The 25325-nt window shown below is 51.9% G+C and overlaps 1 protein-coding gene across 1 annotated transcript in view; it reads right to left on the bottom strand.

Annotated features, from left to right (window-relative positions):
• The window catches only part of Angpt4 (angiopoietin 4), a 32791-nt gene extending 11088 nt beyond the window's left edge, over positions 1–21703 (bottom strand). Inside the window, exons 1-4 of the mRNA XM_032902393.1 lie at positions 21274–21703; positions 7995–8150; positions 6152–6273; positions 3726–3964 (exon numbers count right to left, since the gene is read on the bottom strand). Coding sequence (XP_032758284.1) covers positions 3726–3964; positions 6152–6273; positions 7995–8150; positions 21274–21606 — 850 coding nt within the window. The 5' untranslated portion in view covers positions 21607–21703. The remainder of the gene's footprint in view (positions 1–3725; positions 3965–6151; positions 6274–7994; positions 8151–21273) is intronic.
• Positions 21704–25325: the final 3622 nt, after the last annotated feature.

Below are 25325 nucleotides of genomic sequence, written 5' to 3'. Positions count from 1 at the left end.
TAAAGATATAGTCACGGTGTGCACTATGGTACGGCAAGGCCACGTAAAAACTCTTATTTTGAGCAGACAGAATGAGATAGTTCTTTGAACTCAACATCAACATCCTTCTGTAACTCCCATTTTGTGTAACATTTTATCTCTGAGGTAATTTTCTAAAGAACCTTTTGTCTATGAGTGTATTAAAAGGCCAGCGAAAAGAAATAAAACTGTCAGTTGGATGTTTTGGCTATGGGGGCTCTGTCCAGTCCATCCAAATGTATTTGTCTGTACATACATGTGTGGGTATATTTGTATGTATGTAAGCATGCATGAATACTTGTGGAATGTATGAGACACGTGGTTGAAAACTGTGAATGTGTTAATGTGTAATGAAAACGTGAATGTGTGTATGGATGTCTAGGTGTCTGGGCATATCTGCCTGTATAAAGCATCTTGATTCTCTTCCTTTCCTTCCTTTCTGGTTCACAAAGAGTTAACCATCCTAGCTAGAGAGGCTTCTGGCTGCCTGGACAGAGAAAGGGGTGATAGCCATAAGTTTGTACTGAATTCCCCATTGCTAGGCAACACGTGTTAGTCACCCAAGCCAGTGGTTTTAACATAGAACAGGCAATAATGACTTTAGGATTTTTTTTTTTAAAATTATCAGCAAGCATTCAGTATAGTTAGAGAGCTAGAAGGCCAGAGGTCATCTATGGACATCAGACAAAGCTACCTCTCTGTCCGATGCTATGTCCTGCTGCAAACCATTCCAGGCCAGGCTGGCTCCTGAAGCAGGCAAGCCAGGGCTGGGCTGCTAGGCTCCAGCACATGGAGAGGGCAAGCGATACCTGTCTTCATGGAGACACTTCCCATGTTCCAGGACAGAGACTGAGGCACAGGGTGAGGACTGACCCAAGGGCTCCCAGCCTCCTCTTCCTGGAGTGCCTTTCAGAGGGGACCTGGGCTTTCTTGTGGCCTGCTGATTAACTGGATCTCCTGCAGCCCCAGTTAGAAACCCCTCATCCTGCCTTCCTGGAAGCTGAACGCTGGCCTTCAAGGGTCCTGCACATTCCCTAAGCAATGTGTTCTTAGACCAGGGGACTATTAATTTAATGACTTGAATATTCCATGATCCCGATATATACAGGAAGCTAAAAATCCTCTGTCTAGCTCACTTAGTAGACTTGGGATCAGATTTTACTAGAACCTACTCTCTCTGAGAGGCAGGTGACTAAAAATGGAGCTAAAATTATGGAGGGATGGTTATTAATACAACATAAACAAACAACCCAACAGGATACAACTTGGGGTGGGACTTCCTGTTTGGGCCTTTCACCTGGATGGTGGCTCCCAGATCTTGGCATTGGAATTATGTTTGAAGATTGTTGCTTCTTACCACAAATGAAGTGTCTGGAATGTTTTCTGGTCAGGGAGCTCTAGTGCCAGCATGGCAGCAGCCCTCAGATCCCTACAGCCACAGGGAAGGGGAAGCCAGCAAATGCAAGCATTATAGCTTGGAAGCAAGCAGACAGGCTACCCTGTACTTAACAATCAGGGCAGAGCCGGGAGCTGGCCTGGGCTTTCTAGCTACTCTCTCTGAGGCTCTGTCTACAGCCCGTTTCCTTAGTGAACAAAAGCAACAACGATAACGATAAAAGTGCTTTTACCTGGGACTATTGTGTTGGGAGGTTTCCTAGGAGCCAGGTTTTGCTGGGAGCATCTTGGGGTCAGGAAAAATGAAACAGGGGACAGCATAAAAATAAAACTGGTCCAATATGGCAATGAAGTGTTTTGGTGGAATGCGTGTCCTGGATTCTCATCTTTCCAGTTCCATTCCCCTCACCCCACCCCCTGGTCTGGCTCTAGGCTCTGTGCAGAGCCCCGGCCAGTGTGGCCTTCACTGTGCTCTCTGCTGAGAAGTGCTGGAGCGAGTGTCTTATCTGATGACTTGTAAGGTAAGGGAGGCGGTTATTCCACAGGCTAGCCCTTCCCCTCTCCAACCTTCCCTGGGGTTGGGTGTCTCGGCTGAGCACAGGAGGCCGGGCAAATGAACTACTGCAGGAACGCTGCTTTTACACCGTGCACAGCTGAGCCTGTGTCCCTGTCCTCACTTCAGGACTGCAGAGTAACCAGCCTGACTGTCCACCGGGCTTCAGCATGCCTTGTCCCACCCTCTGCCCGACTCTCATTCATCAATCTTCCATGGGTTCTTCATGTACAGGGGGCAAGAGCAACCACTGAAAGTCTTTTCCTGGTGTCAGTCAGGCAAGTTCAGGAGTGATCAAGTGCTTGACACGACCTTCCATTGGGCTTAGGGAACAGTCATTCAGCCTCAGTGGGAGGGGACAGGAGAGCTGTGGACCTGTGAGGAGAGAGGCCCCAGCCCAGGTTCCTTGCCTGGAAGACCCCCCCCCCCCAGGTCTCATTTAGATTGTCTTGCTGCCAGGGCTGTGTACAAGCCCGTAATGGCTTCTGTTCACTGCATATCCTCAGGTTTAGAAGGCCTCTACCTCCCTCACTCATGGCTTCCCTTGCCTGCTGGACTTAGGGTAAGCTCACGCTGGGATCCTCTGCCTCAATTCACTATCTGCCTGGGACCCTTTCACTTGATTGAAGCTGGGTGTCTTACAGAAGGTCCAGTCTCCTCCAAGGTGGTTGAGATTGTCCTACAGCAGGAGCCCCTTTGGTTTCTCACCCACTAAGCTAGCAGCCACTCCACACTATTTTGCGCTTTCTAAAAGAAATCCCACTCCATCCTGCCTCTTTTGTGCCCCCTGCTGGCCTTAAACTGAAGTACCCTCTTCGTAGCTCAGCCCCTTAGCATTCTGAGCTGAGGAAGCTGAAGGCAGAAAGCTATTGAAGTGTACCTGGCAGACAGTGGGCCCTTTCCTTCTCCTTCCCACGGAGACCAGACAAACAGTAAGGAATTTTACAAGAGACAAAGCACGACATCTGTGTGCTGCTGAGTCCCTGCCACCCAAGCCCCTGCCTGGGTGCTCAATAAATGCTTGGTGATTAAATGGCTGCAGATAGAACCAGGCGTGCCAAGGAGGCTGTGGAGTAAGCTAGGCATGGTTCTCCTTTCTATGGTAGGCTGGGGATACCACATTTCTTCCCACTTCCATATGGCTCTGCAAGCCTTGGAACAGGAGCACCAAGGGTAGAGAAGTCTTGGCATTTGTCTCCAACTCTTCCATTTTTTGGGGAAACCGAGGCCCAGGGAAGCGTGCTGCAAGCCGAGCTGAATAACTGGGTATGGTGGCACATGCCTTTAATTTGAGCACTTGAGAGACAAAGGCAGGTGGGACTCTGTGAGTCTGAGGCCAGGTTGCATAGCAAGTTCCAAGCTAGAACTATATGATAAGACCTGTTTTTTGTCTTTTTGTTTTTGTTTTATTTATTTATTTTTTAAAGAGCTGGGACACAGACTTGTCAATGTAAGCTGTGGTTGCCTGTGTTGTTATCACCATATCCATTCAACAGATGGGAAAACTGAGGCCAGGAGCGGAACAGAGGCAGAGCTAAGATCTCCCAGGAGACAAGGGCAGAGTCTGAGTTGGACACTCTTAGTGGCTGCTGTGGTCAGTATGATCACTGGTCACTGAGTTTCTCTTTTGCAAATGGTAGGAGAGGGCTGGCCTCTCACACAATAGGTCCCTGGCCCCTAGAGGCTGAGATGGCTCCACAGGGTCTCCCTTCCGTCTTTGGCTCTCCACCCCAGCCCATGCACACTCCCTCCTGCTCACCTGGGTGCTGGTCCTGGGCTACAATCCGCACCAGGCGCTGTACCAGCTCCATCAGCTGCTGCTGCTGCTGTTGCAGGGAGCTGGAATTGCTGCTGAGGGATTGCAGGCTGTGCTTCAGGTTAGCCAGGGCCCCAGTCTGATGGCCCAGGAGGCTTTGCAGTTGTTCCCTCTTGTCTTGGAGGCTGTTAAGCTGGGCCTGATGCTGTGCCTCCAATGCCTGCAGCCTGGTCTCCAGGGCCCTGCCAGGTGGGACACATAGGGGTGAGCCTAAGGTCTCCACTCCAAGCATTCACCCCACCCCCAGCTTTGGTGGGGCTGACTATGACAGCTGCACATACTGTGCAGAAGAGGCTCAGAGACGTTCAGATGCCCGGTAGTCTGTGTCCACTATAGCTCAGATAGATAGATAGATAGATAGATAGATAGATAGATAGATAGAACAGAGTCACATGAAAAGGAGTGAGCAAAGGTCAAGATGGAAGGACCCAACAAGCCAGGAGTCAGGGGCACAAGCCCAGAAAAGATGTCTTTGACCTTGTGTGTTCCACCTCAAAGGTGGTAGTCTCTATGGAGTGTGGGCATGATACTGCTTATGTGTGAGAGAGGAGAGGCATCATCGATGCCCAGCAGCCAGGACTGGTGGGTCTGTTCTGTTGTGGCTTTCCTAGGAGTGTGCCATAGCCATGGGGAGGACAGAGGTGAAGGTACTGGTTAAGAGTTAGGAAGGGGAGGTGGGGCCAGCCTCTCAGAGCCTCTGGTGGAATCTCAAGTGTGGGAGACAAAAGAAGAGAGGAAGAAGACAGGAATGCATGGGGTCAGCAGGATGGGGATGTTGGGGACAGATGGGCAGGGTGCGGAAAGATGCTAAGAGCCTCAGGGGTGAGAGGAAGGAAGGAGAACGCTGGCTGGGATGGGCTTCTGTGGAGAGAGAACGGGTGCAGGAGACAGGCTTGCACTCGTAGTGCTTTCTTCACTCGCTTGCAGTACCCGGGGTGCAGCCCAGGCAAGTGTTCTGAGATCCCCTACACCGTGCAGCTCTATTGGGACAACAAACCCCAGGCGCGTTCTGGTATAAAGGGCAGAGAAGTGTTTAAGAAAAGGAAGCTTTCCACTCAGCTCCTCCTCCTCCTCAGGCCGTTTCTCTTGTCTGTGGGAGATGAAACGTGGAAGCATTGGTAGATTGGTAAAAAGCCAGAAATGACCTTCATGTCCACGGACTAGGGCCTGGGAAATAGACCCTGAGGAACTCTGGGAAGTTGCAGAAAGGAGCAAATGTGATCACTCAACTGCAGAACCATGCTGTGGGCCTTGGGCGTCAGGTTTCCTTGCCTTGTCTCTACCCCATGGCTGTTTTGTGTTTTTTATTTATTTTTTGTCAGTGTCAGTCCAGAGCACACTTGTACAGACTGACTATGAGGACAGATGCTGGGGACTGCTTTCTCCAGAAAGGGCTACTTCAGTCTTGTGTATTTACAGTTACAGAGACCAATTAAAGTTCACAGTGTGGACTGTGCAGTGTGAAAAGTCTATCTCAATAAAGCAATGAAAACTGAAAGCGGAGAGAGATGGGTGTGGTGGCACAAGCTTATCATGCCAGTGCCAGGGGCTGAGGCAGGAGGATAGAAAGTTTGAAGCCAGCTGGGCTACATAGAAAGAACCTGTCTCAAGAGAAACAGAACAAACTGACCAAAAAAAGAAGGGTCAACAACAAAAACTCCAGAAAGGGGCAGTGTGTGTGCACATGTGTGTGCCTGCTTGTGCATGTGTACTTGTGTGAATGTGTGTGTGCATGTGTGTGTTTGTATGCATGCAGGTATATTTGTGTGCATGTGTGTGCATGTGCATATGTACTTGTTTGATGCATATGTGAGTGTACATGCACACTTGTGTATATGTGTATGTGCATGTGTGCACATGTGTGTGAACATGTGTGTGCACGTGCAAGGGTACTTGTGTGCATGTGCATGTATGTGTATGTGCGTGTGCATGTGTGTATGTGTATATGCATGTGTGTGTTTGTGTGTGCGAATATGTATGTTGGTGTATGTGCATGTATATTTGTGTATGCCTGTACATGCATACTTGTGTGCATGTGTGTGCATTCTTACTTGTGTGCATGTGTGTGTTCATGTGCATGCATGCACTGCATGCCAGCACTATAAAAAGAAGGAAGGTGGGAAGGAGAGACTCAGAAAAATGCATGGCCTCTGTCGATACCAAGCACTGGGAGCCAGGCCTGGTGCTGCCTTGTTTGGACTCTGAGTCTAATTCTGATCCTTATTTAGCTCTAACCTCACGCCAGCTGTGTCCCCAGTCCTAACTCCACCCTACAGTGATCCTTCATCCCAGTACAAATCCAGGCCCAGTCCCATCCCAACACTGGTCAGGTCTGCTTCTCACCCGGCTCTAGTCCTGTCCTGGCTCACCTGTTGCGGCCCTGCAGCCGCTGCAGCTCGCGGCTCTGCATCAGCATCTGCCTCTCCAGTTTGTTGGTGGACAGTGAGCTCTCCAGCATTTGGGTCTTCACGCGAGATGTGTGGTTTAGGACCTGTCCCGATAAGCAGGAGATTTGTGGGGATGTGTGCTATGTGTGCCACTCTTGAAGCCTGCCAATCTCTTGCTGTGGTCTGAAGCTATTAGTTTCCATGGTTACTAGCTTACTGCCATTCAGAGGCCCTACCTGACTTACCGGTTTCTAATTTGTCCTTCCTCACTATCGCATTTGCACATCAGTGCCAATCTCTTAGCTGTTGGGGTTCCAGAGGCATAACCTTGACCCCACATAGAATCCATCACTTCCAAATGGCCCCTAACTAATCCCTTCCCTCCAAGGCCATATGGACTCTTGGCCTCTCCTAGGGAGCTTCAGCTGCCAACTTGACAGCCCAGAGTTGTCTGAGGGAGTCCCGGTTAGGAGAAGGTTTCCATAAGACTGGCCAGTGGGTATGTCTGGGGGCATTTTTTTCTTTTTTTTTTTTTTTTTTTTTTTTGGAGCTGGGGACCAACCCAGGGCCTTGCGCTTCCCTAGGCAAGCGCTCTACCACTGAGCTAAATCCCCAACCCTGGGGGGCATTTTCTTGATTGCTGTTGACATGAGTGATGCTACACCTGGGTGAGTGGTCCAGAGTTGCATAATGAAGCAAACTGAGCAAGCCAGGGAAAGCAAGCCAGTGTGCAGCGTTCCTTCGTGGCTCCTGCCTCTGGTCTTGCTGAGTGCCTGCCTCTGACTTCCTTCAGTGATGGACTGTCACCTGGACATATAAGTTAAATAAACCCTTGCCTCACTAGACTTCTTTTAAAGTCATAGCGTTTATCACGGTAGCAGAAAGCCATCTGGCTTCACTCTCTGCTGACTGTTGTCCAGTGTCCTGTGCTGGCCTCACAGGGCTTATGCTCTTCATTCCTTTCCTACGGCAGTAGTCTGAGGCAGTCTTTCATGCTGTGGCCCCTTTGTACCCCCTTTGTTCAAAATCTGTCTGTGGGAAGCTGATCCTCACTAGGCCCATGACTCAGTTTCTCTCCACTACCTCCCTGCCCTGGGGGCACTGGCCCTCCATGTTCTTGGAGTAGCCAGCAGGCTCAACCTCCCCCCTCCCCCCTCCACACCCCCAACCCCCCAAGCTTTTATGCATGCTGCTCTCCCTGTCTGGTGTGTTCTTCCCAGCAACTTGGCTTATGTCCTAGCTACACTGTAACCCAGTGTCCTTCTGACCTTGCCGTCTGGACTCATCGTCTCCCATTCTACCCATGGACCCAACAGCATACCCTTCTTTCTGCATGCCAGTCCCCTGGCATGGTCACGGCGTAACATACAGGGGGCTGTGTATCCCACTTGCCCTCTTGGTGAGTTCCATGGCAATGGGATACTTTGGATTGATTTGCTTACTGCATTAAACTGGAACTAGGGTCTGGCACAGTGTCTGGCCCGCAGGAGGGATTGTTCCTTCCTTGTCCACGTTCCCTCTTTCCCTCTTGGCTGCCCTGCTTGTCCTGCTGAGGTCACACAGCTTCTTTATCATCCAGATCTCCCAGTGCACTCTAATCTTTGTCAGTGCTGCCTTTGCCCAGTGCCCAGCACGGTCTTGGCACTGGGCTTACACAAAGGAGTCAGAGCCAGCGCAGCAGTGTAGAGGGAGATGACTGGTTATGTGAAGGCATCATGAGGGGAGGAAGCCAGGGGGCTTCAGGCCCTGACCTCACCAGTACAGGGACAGGAAAAGACAGGAAGCCTGGAGGGTCAGCCTGGGCTTCTGATGGCTCTCCTGTTACCTGTGCCTCCACAGCAGTCAGCTTGTGGGTCTGAGCCATGGTCTGGTTCATGAGGTTGGCGCCCAGTGCCAGCATGGTGGTCGTCTGGTTCTGGATCGTGTGCTGTTGGGTCTGCGCCAGGTCTGACCTCAGGTTCATCTGGATGGACTGCTCCAGCTGTAGGGAGACAGAGGGCTGTGGTGAAATGGCGGCTCCTCCTGTGGCGCCTTCCCATGAAGCTCCGCGGCAGAATACAGATCAGCATTGAGAAGTGGATACCTGACTGAGAACCTACTACGTCAGGCCACTGATCCCCTCTCCTAGGTCTCCCTCACTGGCCTCTTTATTCTTGTTCCAAACAGTGGCGCCCCCTCCCCCCTACAACTGGGTGGCCAGAGGATCCCATTGAAACTAGGCAAGCCCTCCTTTGCTCTGTGTTAACTCTGGGTTCCCATCTCACAAGAAAAGCTGAAAATATTGACTTGTAGTGTCCTCCATAGCTAGCCCACCTCTCCTTTCATTCTTCCTTCCATCTGTCATTCTACTCCAGAGGCCACACCTCCACACTTCCCTCCTATACGTGCACACTCCCACCTTAGGGCCTTTGACCATGCTATACCCCGGTACTTTCTCAGAGCCCTCTCCCCACGCACATGGCCACTCCCTGGAGTCGGTTTGTTGGTGTCACACACTTAGCATTCCCTCGGATTGTGCTAAGCATCTCCTTTTATCTCTCTTACTCTCCAGAATGTCAGTTACATGAAGCCAGGGATGCAGTCTTGCTCAATTCATTGCTACATCTAGGACAGCATCAGGTATTCAGGGGGTGCTCAATAATTGTGTTCAAGGACTTGATGGGAAATGGGGAGCAGCAAGGATCAGAGTGTAGCCCCCTGCCCCGCCTTTCCCCCTAGGGGAGAGCCAGCTTGTGTTGGGGTCGGGGGTGAGCGCGCATCTTTCCCTAGTACAGGTTTCCAGGTCCGCCTGCCAAGCTGAACTTTCTCTTAGCCCTGCTGTCTGCCAAACAGGGCTGAGCGCACAGCATCCAAGTGCCCTGGACCCCATGAGCTGGCTTCCTTTCTTTGGCAGGACTGTATTCTTTCTGAGAGCCCGTAGTTCTCATCTCCTTGGACGCCAAGAGCGAGTTGGAGAGGTGGACTGTGAGTTCTCAGGCTCGGCGGCTCCGTCGCTGCTCTTGGCTGCACACATTGCTTGCATGCCCCTCCTCTGTCTCTCAGGCCAGAACTCAGGCTTCCATAAGGTTCACTGGAGCCACTCAAAGGGGTCCTTGGAAGGTCAAGGCTCTCCGGGAGGGGCGCATGACTGGAGGTCATGCTCACTCCGGCTCATTCCTCCTTCGCGTTTCCTCCCTCCTCTGCCCACCCATCTTTTCCTGCCATGGGCACTTTGGGAGGTGTGTGCTCCATAGCCAAGTCCCAGTGGTGCAGAGGAAGAACGCTGCAACTGCCGAGAGGGCCCATGGGTCAGCCTCAGTTGGAAGCTGGTTAGAAATGTGGCTTTCCAGAGGTGCCCAGCACGACTGAATGTAGAACGGGGTAGAGGCAGCTGTGTGCTCTTTAATAAACCTCCAGCTAAGACCAGCTGAGCTCTCAAAGTAGAGCACATAAGGAAAATGGCTGGACCAGTGTGGAGCTTCTCCAGGCCTCTGCCTTTCACCTTCCTTCTTCCTCTGCACCATCACTGAGCCTAACCCTTCCTTGCAGCTCCTGGAGAATACATGCTCACAGATACATCGAAAAACTAGGACCCCATCCCTGCAGCTGCCTCCCGATTTCTCTCTTCCCAGTGTTGGTCCTCTCCTTCTGTCTTGTTGCACACGGGTCTGTGGTCCTCCCCTACTGACTAACTGGCCTCAGAACTTCTGAGGGATTCTCCTGTCTCAGTCTTCCACCCTACAGGAATGCTGGGATTATAGACATGTGCCACCTGCATCTTGCTTTCCGGGTTCTGCGGATCCAAACCCAGGCCCTCATGCTTGTGTGGCCGGTGCTCTATTCACAGGGTAGTCACTTTGTTATGATCTCCTTGGCCTGAGAATTCATACGGACCTATCACCAGCATAGCTGCTGGACACACACCCAAACGTGCCCTCTTCCTACAACCTGGGCACCACCGAATCCTCCCTCTCACGCTCCAGTCTTAGACTCTCTGGCTTCTTGTTCCTTCTTTCCCTAGGTCTGGGGTCCTCAACAGGGGACCGGAAGGTTGGTGAAGACAGTCCGGGAGTCCATGACATTGAGTGAGTGCAAGATGACATTGAACATGGATTTGTGGTTGTAATTTGGCATTTCCACTCACTCTAGCTCAGGCCACAAAGAAGCAGAGGTGGCCCAGCAGGCCCTGCGATGGTAAAGAGAAATTCTGAGCACTCAACATCCTTAGCATGCTGTCCACTGAACTTTTTGTTTTGTTCTGTCTTTCTCACTCACTGTGTCTATGGAATTATGGGAGTCATCAACCCGCCCGCCACTGGATGAGGCAACAATTTCACTGTCGATTTAGTCTTTAATATTCAGATTATGATTACAATATTATTAGATATTGTTCTAAGAGCATCGACTTTAGTTTTTCTTTTGTGTGTGTTTGTGTGGCCTTTTGAGACAGGGTCTTGCTGTATAGCCCAGAGTTTAGGAAACATGGTCTTGAACTCATGACAATCCTCCTGCTTTAGCCCCCTGAGTGTTAGGCTCATGGGCAAGTGCCACCATAATTAGTTGATTTTTTTAATTTTTTCCTTTATTTTTAGACTTATTTTTGTTTATGTATATGAGTGTTCTATCTGCATGTACGTCTGTTTGCCAAAAGAGGATATCGGCTCCCATTACAGATGGTTGTGAGCCACCATGTGGTTGCCTGGAATTGAACTCAGGACCTCTGCAAGAGCAGCCAGTGTTCTTAACCACTGAGCCATGGCTCCACCTCCCCAAACCTGGTTGATTTTATGGCTTTCTCTGGGGCCAGATTCTGAAGGACCCAGTGCTCCAACCACTCCAGGGTGCTGCCTGTGTGCTTTGCCTACTCTGGGGATCTCCATAGCTCATGAACCACCAATTCCATTGAGAAATTCCTCCTGGAGACCCTCCATATCTGCACAGGTTTCAAACAGGCCCCTCTAGAATCGAATATGGGGAAATGCACCTATGATTCCAGCACTTGGAGGTAGACAAGACGATGAGTAATGTAAGGGTATTCTCAGCTACATAGTGAATTCACAGTCAGCCTGGGCTACATGAGACCCTGCCTCAGAACAACCAGACAGCCAGCTCCTCCAGGGTCCAGCATAGGACTCTGATGCCATTTCCCTCCATGTCCCGGTTCCCATTTTGCTCATCTCAGTGAATGGCCCCGCCCCTTCCTGAAGTCCCAAACCCAGCCTTTAATCTTGACTCTGACCACCTGACATGTCCTGCTATTAAATCTGTCTCCTGAGGTCCCAGCAAGAGTTTCCAGTGTGTTTACCTCTTCCCTCAGCTCCCTAGGGATGCTGTCGGGGCCCACCAGTAGGTGCACTGCAGGGTCTGCACCGAGATTCTTTTGCTCAGCAGGAGCCTTCCGGACCATGGATTAGATGTAGACTCCAGGGCCCCAAGTTTCTACTTAGTCAGCAGCAAGTTCATTCTTGAGTAGAGAACTTTCTGGACACCTCTCCACACTTCAGAGTGATCACCTCTCCTACCCAGGGTAGGTTCCAAGTTATAATCCATAGATATAGGAAACCCAAGGTTCCAATTTGCCTCCCTCGTCCTATAGGATTCAAGGTGACTTAGGGCCCTCTTGAGTTATTAGGATTCCCTAAAAGCAGTCTCTGCTTTCCCCTAGTGGGCCTGTGGCTGTAAGTAGATGGGTGGGGCATAGGCCATCCACAGCTGGATCCGATTACTGGATCTGTTAGCCCACCCACTGGCCTGGGCCCTCAGAAGATAATCCCAGCCAGATGGCTTGGTTCAGCCAGGCTGGGTTTCTGGATACCAACACCAGGCTAGACAGGCGCCTGGGGATGGCCCCAGGCTGAGGCACCAGCCAATGGCTGTGGAAAGGAATCCACTTGAGAGACTGACGCAGGCAGGTCTGCTGTTATCTGGGCATCAGTGCCTTTTCTAGCACCTTAGAGCAGCATAGTCTCATAATCTGAGCTGAGTACATACCAGTCCCCAGCCTGGACTTCACCTCGGCCCCGGGCGAGAAGTCTAACTCTGCTGCATTCCAGTGTGAGCTCTGGAGAGGTTCTGCAGGCTCCTGGGCCTCATTCTACAGATATGTTCTACAGGGTCAGTAAGCACAGCTCTGTTGGGAAGAGGGCACGAAGAGAGGAGAGCCAGGATAGTCTCTCACCAGGCAGAGACTAAGGATGAAAGGAAAGACCCTCCATGCAGACCCCGGTGAGTGTGTGGCTTTGTTGGCTAAGCAGTCCAAGTGAGTCTGTTTTGCCCCTGTGTTATCCATATAAATGGATCTTAATTGGAAAATAGCTGAATAGCTGAGCTCCAGTCACCCTGTGGGCTCCAGTCTGCCGTGAGAAGGAGCAGACGAGTCTTTAGTGTACCCAGTCACAGGGACGGGTTTCCAAAGTGAAAAACACAGACTCGGTGTCTGCCAATGTGGGATTCTACCAAGGGGACCTTTTAGTAAGTCATGAGCTACCTTCATCAGGCCTTGGGTGGACATGGGAATGTTTAGGGATGCTGGCATTACCTTATAGCTTAAAATGGCCGCACATGGGTTTTCCTATACGTGAATTATGTCCTGATAAGAAGAAACCTGCTAACACAAGGCTCTAGAAAACGTCCCAGGTAAATAAGTATTATAATTTGAACTGTTTGCTAACCAAGGTGGGACGTCGGGTTTCCGGCACACACCCACTCAGGCACACTTGCTGTGTTCCGGCTCTGTCCTTGGTGTAGGGAGTCAGGGATGAGCAGAATTGACAAGAATTCTGATTCCAGGGCTCCTGCCAGACACACTAGTGCTGTGCACCACAAGGAAACCAGGCAGGAAGAACAATTGGGTCGAGCTGGCCAGGGTTATCTGAGCTGAGAGGATGAGACCCAACAGTTGAGAGAAAGCCCGGAGGGAGGGATTTCAGGTTGAGGGAAAGCAAGAACAAAGGCCCCCAAGGGAGATGGAAGTGTGCACAGGGTGTGAAGTCCAAGGCTTGCAACAGCACTAGGCCCCTTGTGTCTTCTCTGGGGAAAAAGTGCTCAAAGTTCAGGATTCAGATAAGCAACTGTTTGCGTTAGTGCTACTGTTAGAGTGGGCCACACCTTGGGTCAATGGGACCCACCCTCTCAGCTTCTACCCCCAGGGCTGAAAGTCAAGGTCTCATGTAGCCCAGGCTGGTCTTGGACACCCATCTTCCCTACCTCCCAAGTGCTAGGATTACAGGGGTGCTCCACATTAGGCTACTTTTAACTTTTTTTTTTAAAGGCAAGGAGCCAAGACGAATGGTGTGAACAGCAAGCTCTCCATTCCCGCCCAGCTGCAATTCTCCCTGCTGTAGCCATTGGGAGAGGCCCCAGTGGCCTCTCAGACCCCCTGCTATGAGCACATTCAGCACTGCCTTCCCAAGGGGAATGGCTGAGTTACCAGAATGCTGTACCAAGCCACGCTTCTGCAAAGTCTCCTGGACTTAAGCCACTGGGTGGCACTGAGCAAAAGGAACACTTCATTCTGGAATCTGCTTGAAGCTTTGACCCTCCCTGACCCCCACTTCCCCCGAGAGCCAACAGTTCCGGCACACTGAACACTGACTGTGAGGGTTGCCAACATACAGACAGGATTTTTTCTGATATCATGATGTTTTCAAATAAGAAGTCAAAATAGCGATGAGTCATGCCTGAGGTCTACGCAGACAGGCCCTTTCTCTTTTCCTTACTGCAAAGCTACAATTTGTTAAGGGTCTCACAAGAAATGCCATTTGCAGTCAAAGGAATGTCTTATGCCCTTGTCAACCCTGTGACCCATGCCTTTATCCTACGAGGTTGTTTCCCAGTTTCCCATCCAAGGCAACCCTAGAACTACCCTGCAATTCTACTTATTTAAAAAGAAGGAAAAGAAACGAAAAAATTTCTTAGCGACCCTAGAGCCATCAAAATTGAGAATGTGGTTTCCGCTGAGACATTTCAGTGAGACCTTGAGTATCCATGGTTGAGAGTTCCTTCTCCTTTCATAGTATCTCTTTCTACTAACTCCATGCTCAACATCACTTTTAAAAATAAGGTCCGACTTTGCTTTGAACTGGCTCATCTCATCAGTGAAGTCAAGACTCTGCGCTGAACTCAGTCTCTGGCCTTGACTGGACCCCACCTGCTCTGCTCCCCAACCTCATGATCTAGAAGGAGGGATGCTCTAGCACTCACCATCCTCCTCACTAGCTGCAGCGCAAAGCTGGTCCTCAGCAACCCAAGAGGGAAAGGGTGATTACCCCTACTTGGCAATTGCGTAAACTGAGGATGGGAGAGGCCAAACATTGTCTGAAGCCGTAAATGAGGCTGTTAATCAGAGGGCAGGAACTCTTTCTTCAGGCCTGGGCTGAGCCATTATCAGTCAAGCTTCAATGCCTGAAGATGGCGTTCTGGAGATGAGAGTGGGGTCAGGTACAGGGTCATGGGGGAGGCTGATATGACCGTATGTGGTAGAGGCTGTACTGCTCACAGGCAGGGTGGGGGTCTGACACCTTGCTTGGAGGAGACGGGAGGAGAGCAGGCATCCCAGATCAAGGTTCAGAATAGCTTTTTGTGCTGGGAGAAAGGAGCAGAGGCAGGAGCATGATGGCCTTGGTGAAATGTTGTCTTTTTTTAGCTGAATGCCTTCTCTCTCTGTTTTCTTATACTTGAACTTTTTCAGCGAACATTTAAAGTGCCCAAAGGAAACCAAGGAAACTAATCTGGTGCTGACGGGGAGGACCAGGAGACTTAATGTGTCTGATATCAGGCTGAGGAGACTGACAATGAACAGACTATGCCAGGCGGAGGGATGCTGCTGGCCTCTCTCTCCTGTCCTCTCCCTCTGAGATAGAGTCATCCCTCTGTAGAGCTTCCTGAGGAAGGTGCCCACAGCTGCTCAGAAATGATCTTCCTTCCCTCACCCCTGCATGGCGATCCTGTTGTGTGCTACAGACCAGTGGAGGCTGGGTTAGGGCCACAAGGCTCTTAAATCCTGGCTCTCATCTGACCTTACACTCCCTGGCCACGTAATCTTGGATGGGTCACCCCATCTCCTCAGGCCCCAATCTCCTCATCACTGACCACCTCATCGTCTTAGGTCACAGTGAAAATTAAATGCTAAAACCAACACAAAGTACAGAACACAATCTGTGTGCCCAGCAAATGTCAACCATAATTTCTCCTGTCCTTATCCTTTGGTTACACCGGGAGGCAGGGAGCATGTCAACTTTCCCTTCCAAGAGAAACCAACCATAGAGATGACTTCCCCCACTGCCCCACAGCTGGCCAATGCACCCTTAGGACGTGCTCCTTACCACAGCCGCATGTGCCTCAGGCATTGGGTGGCCCTTAAGGCCAACACAGATATAGTCCAGGACCTCTCTGAGGTTGAAGCAGCTGAATGTGGCTGAAGTTGAGGTGATCAAATGTTACAGAGGAAGTACAGCTCATAGACATGTCTGGGGCTTGCGTTTCCTGCTCTGAGAGAGACAGAGAGGATGTGCATCCCAGCCTAAGCACTCTAGGCACTGGAAGAGACAGCTAGACACACATGGCCCTGGTCCACAGGCTGACTAGCCAAGCCACATGAACAAATAAACCTGTCTCTCTGGGGCAAGACGGGTCTTAGGCAGCCACTGTTGCTGCTGCTGCGGCCTCCAGTTGGATATCAGCCAATTGCTCATCCCCAGGCCAGGACTTCTGGAACAGCAGTTTTTAAGCCCTTCTTGGAAATATCATCTCATTCCTCTGAGAAGCAGAGGCCACTTGCTCCACCCCATCCCCCGCACCGACTGCCCAGAAAGCCAGCGGAGAGGTTAGGAAATCAACCCCAAGCTATTCCATTTGGCAACCGAGATTTATTTCTTGTGGCAACTGAGATTTATTTCTTGTTTGCATAACCGAAGGCTGAAAATGCCAAGAATTTACAGGCAGCCTGGGGAGGCCAGGGCTGCTGGGAGCCCCTGTCAGTCCGGGAGGGTCTGGGGGGGGGCAGGACCCCACACTAGGCTCCTGCTGAATGCCTTCCTAACCCTTGGCCTGCAGGCCAGGCCACTGGGTTGAGGGGCCTAGCTGTTCTGTTTGCTGCCAGGGGCCTGCACATCAGAGAAGGCAGACTCCTTCCCTGTGTGGCTGTGGGCAGAAGGGCAGAGGCACCCCAGCTTAGCAGCCTGGCTGAGGGTGTGAACCAGTCTTGGGGTCCTGGGTCCAAGATCTCCAGATTGGACACCTAGGGAGGTAGAGGCAGGAGTGGTGGCTTAAGGACTTTGTGGGGAGCACCTGTAGGAGACAAGAAGAGTCAGAGAGGAGAGAGAGAGGCACAAGGAGACAGAAGACAGAGGGGAGAGAGAGAGAGAGAGAGAGAGAGAGAGAGAGAGAGAGAGAGAGACCAGAGAGATAGAGAGACAAATAGAAACAAAGGAAAAAAAAACAGACACAAAGAGAGAGACAGAGAAAGACAGATAAAGACAGAAACAAAAAGAGAGATATAAAGAATTGAGACAGAGACAAAGTATTGGACAGTGGGCAGGCCTTGGAACCATAAAGCTGCACTTACAGAGAACAGGTAAGTAAGCACGAGACCTGAGTAGACGGCGCCTACTCCCCCCGACCCTCTGGCTCTAAGTCTTGGGAAGATATGCTGTTCTCAGGTAGTAGACAGAGACTAGGGCCCAGCACTAGGGGATCGACTGGGGGTTTCTCATTCATAGAGAGATGTGGGGACAGGGAGAAGTCAAGGATGGCCCTCTGTGGCCGAGAAACCTGAGATACTGCCTATAACGACTAACTGGCAGCCCCAGTATGAGAGGGAGGTTTATGGAGAAGCTGCTGGGGGCAGACATTCACCTGCCGGGCCCAGGGTTCTGGGTAGCTAGCTACCTTTGTTGTTCTGTCTTATAGCTGCTGTCCTAAGGCAGGTTCCTGATCACCCTGGGAGGTCTCTGGCTGGACGACACTGCTCAGCAGGAACCCCTTTCACTAGCTGTCCGTGCTGGCTCCCTCTTGGTAACAGTAGTTCACCCAGGTGGAGGCATGGAGCAGAAGTGAGCACTGATGTGTAATGGCCCACAATAGGCATGAGTCACTGAACAGAAGCTTTCTAGGAGAGAGGAGTGAGTGGGGAGGAGAGTGGGGTACAGAAGGCAAATGAGGGGCGCAAGGAGGAAGAGGGAGAGGAGAAAGGTGAGACTGGAGCTAACATCCTGAGTGTGGGTGACCCCAACAGCCACACCTCGCAAAAGTGTTGACCCAGAGGCTCCCCATCGCCTAGCATCCAGAGTCCCAGCTTCCACAGTTAGGAGATGGCACATATAGCCAGAGGGAGAACTGCTGCCTTCTGCCTCAGTTTCCTCACAGGTACAGCGTAGGAACAGGCAGGGAACTAAAAGCATGGAGGCTGCTGGAGCTCACAGCAGGGGGCGGGGCTTGTCCCTCCTGCAGCTTCAAAGAAACAGACCTTGTAGTAGAGAGCTTGAGGCAGGATTGTGGTGGCTATGAGGATGTGCACAGGGAATGTTTTCAAACTCTTTCAAAAAGGAAACAAAAACAAGCCGAAGAGGAGACAGAGTTTCATGGCTCTGAGGCAATGCCAGGTAGGAACAGGAAGCTAAGGAGAGTCCCAGATACACTCACAGGCAGCACAAGCAACCCTGGGCTGGGATGATACCTGTTCAAGGGGTGTGAATTCGTGTGGGATGATCTTTGTGTGTGTGCATGTACCTCTGTGTGTGTGTGTGCGTGTGTGTATGTGTGTATGTGTGTATTTGTTTGTGCATGTATGTATGTGTGTGTGTGTGTGAGAGAGAGTGTTTGCATGTGCGTGTTTGCATGTGTGTGTTTGCATGTGTGTATGTGTGTGTTTGTATGTGTGTCTGCGTGGGTGCACGTGTGTTTGCATTTGTGTATATGTGCGCATGTGTGTATGACTATTCAAACCTTTAGGACTGCCATCTATTTGCACAGAGGACCCTGGAGCAAACAGTCTGCACACGCTGAGACCCGAGTGAGCAGAGAATGCCCTGGGCAGTGTTCTCCTTTAGTGAGGCCTAGGGAGGCAAAGCCTCTAAAACTGTGAAGGGAAGGTTTGACTGAAGCTTCAGGGTCAGAGTTCTCCCGCTCCTGGCTCTGCTTCTTTGCAAGGTGACACATGCAAGCCCAGTGACTTCTTGGTCTGTGTAGGTCCATAGGTCTTATCTGTAGCAGGCTGTACAGGTGTTTGACCTGGCATGAATGTTGAGGGGTGTAAAAGGTTGTACTCAACCAAGAGGCCCCTTACCCTAAGGATGGTAAGTCTCTGCCCACCAGAGACTGGAACCTGTTCAGAATATGGCACGGGTGAGGGACATTCCTTGCCCCAAGGGATATCTCACTGCCCTTTGGCCCATGTGATTAAGGGATATCTCACTGCCCTTTGGTCCATGTGATTAAGAGGGATGTTGAACTGTGTTGAGAAGCTACAGACCTATAAGCCTCCTGCTACTGTGCCTGGTGAGCTGCTCCACGCTGGCATGGTGTCATGCAGCTGGGACACAACAGTGAAGGGAGCCTGAGGTCTCATTCTTCCCAGCACCACCTGACTTTCTCTCAGATGAGGGGACAGGCTTGTTCATCCATAACCACATGACTAATCTGGATCACCAATGTGAGATCAGGCTGGAGGACTCTCCCATCATTGCTCAGCCCCACGGGATTCCCTGGACTACCAGCCTAGGCTGGTGGCACCCAGGGAAGATCCTGTACCATAGAAAGTGTTAGGCCAAGTGACTTTCTGTCTCAAAGATCATCAAGTCAAATTCTGTTGTTGACTCAAGTGTTTCCCAAACACCAGGACTGGGCAATTCAAAGGATACAAGGGTGGGACTTGGGGTGGGGAATTAGGAAGTAAAGACAGTGTCTAGAGGAGAGATGGCGAGTCCTGGGCCAGTGAGCACAGAGAAGCCCACAGCTGGTCCAGGCAGGGCTAGGAGAGATGGACTGGGTGCAGGAAGAGTGCTTCTGGGAAAACCCAGGAAGATGCTTCTGGCTGCTAACATTGTCCCAAGGTCTAGGAAGATGAGCTGAGTTGTGGTCACAGGACTTGGGGCCTGAGAGATGACCTGAGGAGAAAGGATGCACAGATGTGCTATAAACACCTCCATCTTCCTGAGCATAGGGGATGCTTGGGGCTGATTAGATGCCGAGGAGATGAGCAGCAGAGAAAGGAAAGTCTACGTGGGAAGGGGGAGGTGAGGAGGTTGAGGGCCCCCATTCCGTCTGAGCCTGAGCACGCTCTGGGCACTGGGAGGCATAGGACAGTGGCCCATACCTTCTGCTGTTTATTTTAGCTGGAACACATCTGGCGAGAGATGAGTGGAGAGGAGGAGAGGAAGGTTAGAGAGGAAGGTTTGGCTCAGATATCTCACAGAACTTGGGGCCGGCTGTCCACAGAACTGGGCTTCAGGCAGCCTGGAACAGTCAGCAAGGGAAGCTAGGGACATGGGCACAGAATGAGGTGGGGTAGGAGAGCTGAGGGGTAGAAGGCAAGGAGCAGCAGCTGGGATGCAGCATGGACCTCAGGCTCATGTGTGGCAGGAGAGGGGACAGGACTTCAGGACATGTAGTCCAGCCTACTCACTGCAGGGAGCTCACCCATGGGTGCGTGCTGTCTTAGTATGGGTTCACGTGTGTAAATAATGAATGTGCGTGCTCTATGGGAGAGCAAGCCTTTCCTATCAACTGATGGTCTAGTTTAAGAAGTTCAGGGTCTGGCAAGATGTCTCAGCTGGTAAAGGTTCTTGTTGACTTGCTGATGACCTGAGTTTGAACTCTGGGGCCCAAATGGCAGAGGGAGAGAAGTGATTCCCACGAGTTGTCCTTTGACCTCTACACATGTGGCGTGTGTGTGTGTGGCGTGTGTGTGCCAACCTACATGTGCCCACAGACAAATACGTTAACAAACATAATAATAATTAAAAAAACTCTCCAGCAGTATAGAAGCCGCAGGGGCAATAAAGGCCTTCTGTACGGCCGTTAGCCTACCTGTTATTATCCGTCAGGCTTCTCTGCCTTCTACCTTGTTTTAGGCCTCCATGGATTGATTCCGTCCTCTCCTCACATGGCTTTAGGTCTCCTCTTTTCTTGGGTGGCTCTTACTCAGGGACTCTGCATCCTGGTCCCACAGGACAAGATGCTGCCCACACACGCATAGCCCAGCCTCCCTTCTTCAGCTCTGTAGCCGGTGCTCACTGAGGCGTCAGTTGCTCAGCATTTGCAGAGTGAGCAAGATGACCAGAGGCCCCTCACGGGTCCTGGCACTGGGCTCACACTGCAGCGGCAAACCTTACCTCAGGTTTATCAGTGATTCACCAGAATAAAGCAGAGTCAGTCAGACACCCATCCCGTAGGCCTCCAGACCCTCATAGAGCTTGCCGAATCCATGGAGACCACACGTCTGGCCTACCAGAGGCCATCCTACCTCATAACGTCTTAAACCAAATCCATCGGTCTCTGCTTGTTCACGAGGCAGTGGTAGCCAAGTCGCTCAGAAGCCAGAGTCCCACATGCCTTTGTGGTTCATTCATCCATGCAGAAATGCCCATGTTCCTTCCTACTGCCAACTGACCTGCTGTCTCTTGTACCCTCTCTTCGGCTAGGATGCCTGCCCCCTAGGTACCCATTGCTCTCTTCGCTCCCTCAGAGACGCTCCAAGGATCTGACCTGGGTAAGCCATCCTGTACCTTCCTCCTGGCCCCACCTCCACGTGTGTCACCGCCCCACAGAGCAGATGACTTTTTCACGCCCTTTCCCCAGCCCATTAGATAGGAATGTACTGTCCTGTCCTTGTGGGGATACCCGGGCAGTTAGAATGGTCCTGACTCATGGTCAGCACTCAGCGAATTCTTCTTAGATGAGTGAATGGACCTCTGAGAGAAGCCTGGGCAGATGGTACTCAGCCTTCACATGAGGCCTCACAGCCATCCTCATCCAGGGCCCTCTTTGGACCCACATCCCGGAGGCTCTATTCCACACCAAGCCTGAGCCCCTCTGTCTTGAGATGAACACCTCTGGGCTAATGCTCTGCCTGTCGATAGGGCAGCACCCTAGCCACCCTCTAGCGCGCCACACGACCCCAGCTGTACCTTCAGCAGCCACTGAGTGTTATTCTCTAGAATCTTCTCCAGCTGGCTCACACGCTGGGCCCGCTGAGCCCGCTGGGCTCGCCAGTCTGTTAGGTGGTGCCTTGCGGCAGGCAAGTCCCTCTGGAGGCTATTGGAGCTCCCCAAACCCTCAGGTGCCACCGGCGCCAGCTGGCAGATATCTGGCTCAGGCAGCACAAAGGTGTAGCTGCACTGGCCGTGCTGGACCCGGTGAATCTGGCGGCGCCCACTGGCTTCTGGCCCTCTGTGCTGGGCTGCAGCCATGGTGGCCAGCAGGAGGAGGCCATCTAGTAGCATAGCTGGCGGGCGGAGCATCCGAGACCAAGCGGTGATGAGGAGGTAACTACCCGCAGCCAGCCCAGATGTGCTGTGCAGCTGGGGCCTGTGAAGACCTGGCTGCAAAGCCTCACTGCTGTGAGTCCTGAGGGCCAGTTCCTCTGGGCTATTTATACTCAGGGCAGCCACAGCTGCTGGCTTCCCCTCTGAGGCCTCGCCTCCTGCTCCCCCCACCCGCTAGGCACCTCTGTCCTCTCTCTGTCCCTTCCTGCCTCTTCCTTCGGTTTCTAAGACTTTGATTGTGCAGTGGGGCCTGTCCTCCCTGGCGGGCTCAAGGCTGCCCATGCGCTCGCACACGCACATGCTGGACCACAGCTAATGCACGGCTCCCTCCCGAGTGGGAAGCATCTGAGGCTCTTCCTCCCCTCTCTCCAGCTTTCTCTTCTCTCCACCCTTACCCCTGTCCCCCAAAGCCCGGTTCTCAAGTTTCAGCTCCTCCACCTTCCCCCCTCTGATTCCAAGTTAGGCTTGGAACACAAGCAGTGACCCCCGGAGCAGCCTGGGGAGGAGGGAGCAAGGCGAGGCTGCAGAAACAGCCCGGAGACAGAAAGCTTTCCGAGGCTGGAGTAGAGTCCTGTGGGTGCCCAGCACAATTGGCTGCTGGCCTCCCTTCTCCCTTGGGGCCTGGGGTGGGGGCCTTCTGCCTTGTGGTGGCTCTGGCTTCGTGGTGGCGCCAGGAATCAGAAATCTCCTGGGTAGGTTGTCCCGGGACTTCCTGTTCTGGGTGGTAAGTCTTGGGCCAGGGGAGTATCCTGGCTAGAACCCCTAGAATCAGATGTGGCTGGCCCTAAATCTTACACTCCTGCTGCAGAGCAGGGCAAGACTCAGCTCTTGCTTGAGGAATGTGTGGAAGTCCTGGCTCTGGGACTTGAGGAATTTTCAATCTCCTGTTCAAAGCCCAGCGCTGCTGCTTACCAGCTGTGTGGCTTTCACCAAGTCCGTTAACCCCTGCGCTTTAGCTTCTTAGATAAGGAAAATGCCAGTGCCCACTTCACCGAACATGACAGTAAGTGAGTCAGGTCGTGTTGTTCAGGGACATGCTGGGGAGGCACAGTGTCACCTTTTGCTTCTGTCTCTTCCTCCTTCAGATACAGCACTGAAAGCCTGAGAAGACCCCTGGTTTCTGGGGCCATGGTTATGGGGGGGGTGCGGGACTGGTAGTTGCCTCTAGTGTGGTGCCTTTGAGTCTGTGCCTCAGGGTGCAGGCAGCCCAGCTTTGTGGTGTGTTTCCTTTCTTTTTTGAACTCCTCATGGATGGATGGATGGATGGATGGATGGATGGATGGATGGATGGATGGATGGATGAACAAGAGTTCATTGGGACTGAACCCTGGACCAGGTAGGACCCTGGCAGGAGGCTCTGGTAGGGAAAACAGCTGCAGTGAGGACAACATTCAAGGTACCTGCCTGCGTGCCAGAGCTCAGCAGCCCAGCTCTGCCTTGGTTGCCTTGATCGCAGAGGAGGCCAAGGAAGCAGAAGCGCAGAGCAGGAGTGTAGCTCCGTGTATGCCCTGTGCCCGTAGGAGTGTAGACTAAAGGGCAGCCATCGTCATGGTTATTGGCTGACATGCAGGATTCCTCTCCATTTTCCTACAGAGAAAACCAAACCTGGCCCAGAGCAGCTAAGTTATTTGCCAAAAGACACACAGTCTGAAAGGCTTTGCACTGGATGGCAGTGGGGATGGGGGAGCACAGAAGACTTGGCGGCCATTACTCTTCAGGGCTCTCTGTTTCTTGCCCCTGTCCTTGGGCAAGGCCCTCAGGCCTCCCAGGTCCTGTCTGCAGCCGATACAGGAATGGTCCTCACACCTGCCGTGGGGTGTGGCCTCCAGGTGGCAGTGGAAAGTTTCTGTCTACCAGAGCCCCCTGCACTGGAGACACCTTTGATGGTGGGGAGAACAAATGAATGAGTGAATGAATGAATGAAACAAGGCTTTGCTTTCTGCACAGGGTTCGTCAAGCAGTCACATGGCTATGCAAACAGCTCTCAGCACAAAGAGGAGGCGGTTGTGCTTTAAAGAGGAACATCGCAAGACCAAAGGAAGGGTTGGATCTCCGGTAGACATGTTGGGATGGCAGGTCATTGGCACCACTGCCTTCAGCCCCGCCCTCCTCCCAGGGCCTTTGCACATATGCACATGCCGCCTTCTCTGTCCAGAGCACGGCTGCTCACCTGCTCTGAGCACCCACCAGTCACCCCAGTGCGTGGTGGCTTTGGGCACAGTGGTCAGTTATCATCTCTCAGGTCAGGAGCGTGGATGGTCCTTGCAGCCGTCTGCTCGTCTTCCCCCACTGAACCATGATGGCTGGTCTGACTTTACTTGAAGGCTTCCTCCTCCTCTGTCAGCAGCTGACCTTCCCTAGATCTCTTCAGAGATGTCACTAGCCTGGTGGCTTCAGGTGGTCTGGTTTCTCCTGAGGTCACTGAAGGATACAGAAGCACACAGCTCTTGAAAGATAGAGGAAGGCCAGACTATCCGTTGTGTTTTATAAAACAGAGCAGGATGTGTTTTGTAGTGCTAGGTATGGTGAGGTGGGAAGGGTGCCTCGCTGGCCCATGCTGAGGTATCCCTTCCCCCTGAGGTGCCAGCCATACCGTTGGTATTGTATAGACTAGAGTTTATTTAGGGGCATGGGAAGGGAAGTAGAGACAGAGAAAGAAAGAGAGAGGGAGAAGAGAGAAGAAGAGAGGAGAGGCTGGCCAGGAACATGTGGAGAGAAAGAGGGGAGGGGGAAGAGGACAGAGAGAGAAAGGGGTCAGGGAGAGAAGAGAGTCAGAGAGAGAGAGAGAGAGAAGGGGCAGAGAGAGTGAGGAAGGGCAAACAGCCCCATTTATAGCAAGCCGGGTCTACCTGGCTGTTGTCAGGTAACTACTGGGCAGAGCCTAGAAGGAATGCTAACACTATCTCTTGCTTGCCAGTTGGCTTTAGAAGTTATTTCAAGTATTTCCACCAAGCTGGGCTTAACACTCTATCAAGTCTTAGAATTCTCAATGAAAGTACAACGAGCTTGGCTTGTATTCTGCGCTGGAACCTGGGCTGTGAGCCTGGGCTTGCCTGGGCGCCATGATCTCACTCTGTCTCTGCCCTGGCTCCACATCCAGCCAGCCATGCTTTACCCCTGGCCTTTGCACATATTTTCCTGTTCCACTTGCATGCCTTGAGCCCACTGGCCTGTCCGGCCTGTAATTCTAGCTTCTCCCCTCTGTGGCCATGGCCAAGTTACATCACCTCGATGATTCTATTTCTGTCTAATGGGCAATGTCACCATTGCCTGATAATGCTTAAAGTTAGAAATGGGATCCCTATAGTCAATACATAATATGTGCTAAGTCAAGACCCTAAGGGTTATTGGCCCCCAGGGTTCATAAGTTGGCACCTGATCAAGACTGTGCATCATATATGGCTAGGGCAGGGGAGGGCCTCATTAACAGGATTAATAGCCATGGAAAAGAGGCCCAGCAGGGTGTGGCAAGCCAGGGTCTGGCCCTTGGGGCGGTACTGAGGAGAGAGGTGTGTTGATATTGAGTGACATCTGGGATTACTGAAGTGCAGAACATTGTTACCAGATGCCTTTCCAGCTAGCACCTTGCTTTGGGCTTCCTGAAAGAACTCCAGAACTGAGAGTCAATGGTTTCTGCTACTTCTCATCCTGTGTTGACCAGAACATTCTGCTGTCACTGTAATGAGGACTGCCCG

The sequence above is a fragment of the Rattus rattus genome, chromosome 5 (assembly GCF_011064425.1).
Source record: "Rattus rattus isolate New Zealand chromosome 5, Rrattus_CSIRO_v1, whole genome shotgun sequence".
NCBI classification, from domain to species: domain Eukaryota; kingdom Metazoa; phylum Chordata; class Mammalia; order Rodentia; family Muridae; genus Rattus; species Rattus rattus.
The sequence above is the reverse complement of the archived record's forward strand: the minus strand, read 5'-3'. Positions and strand labels throughout refer to the sequence as shown.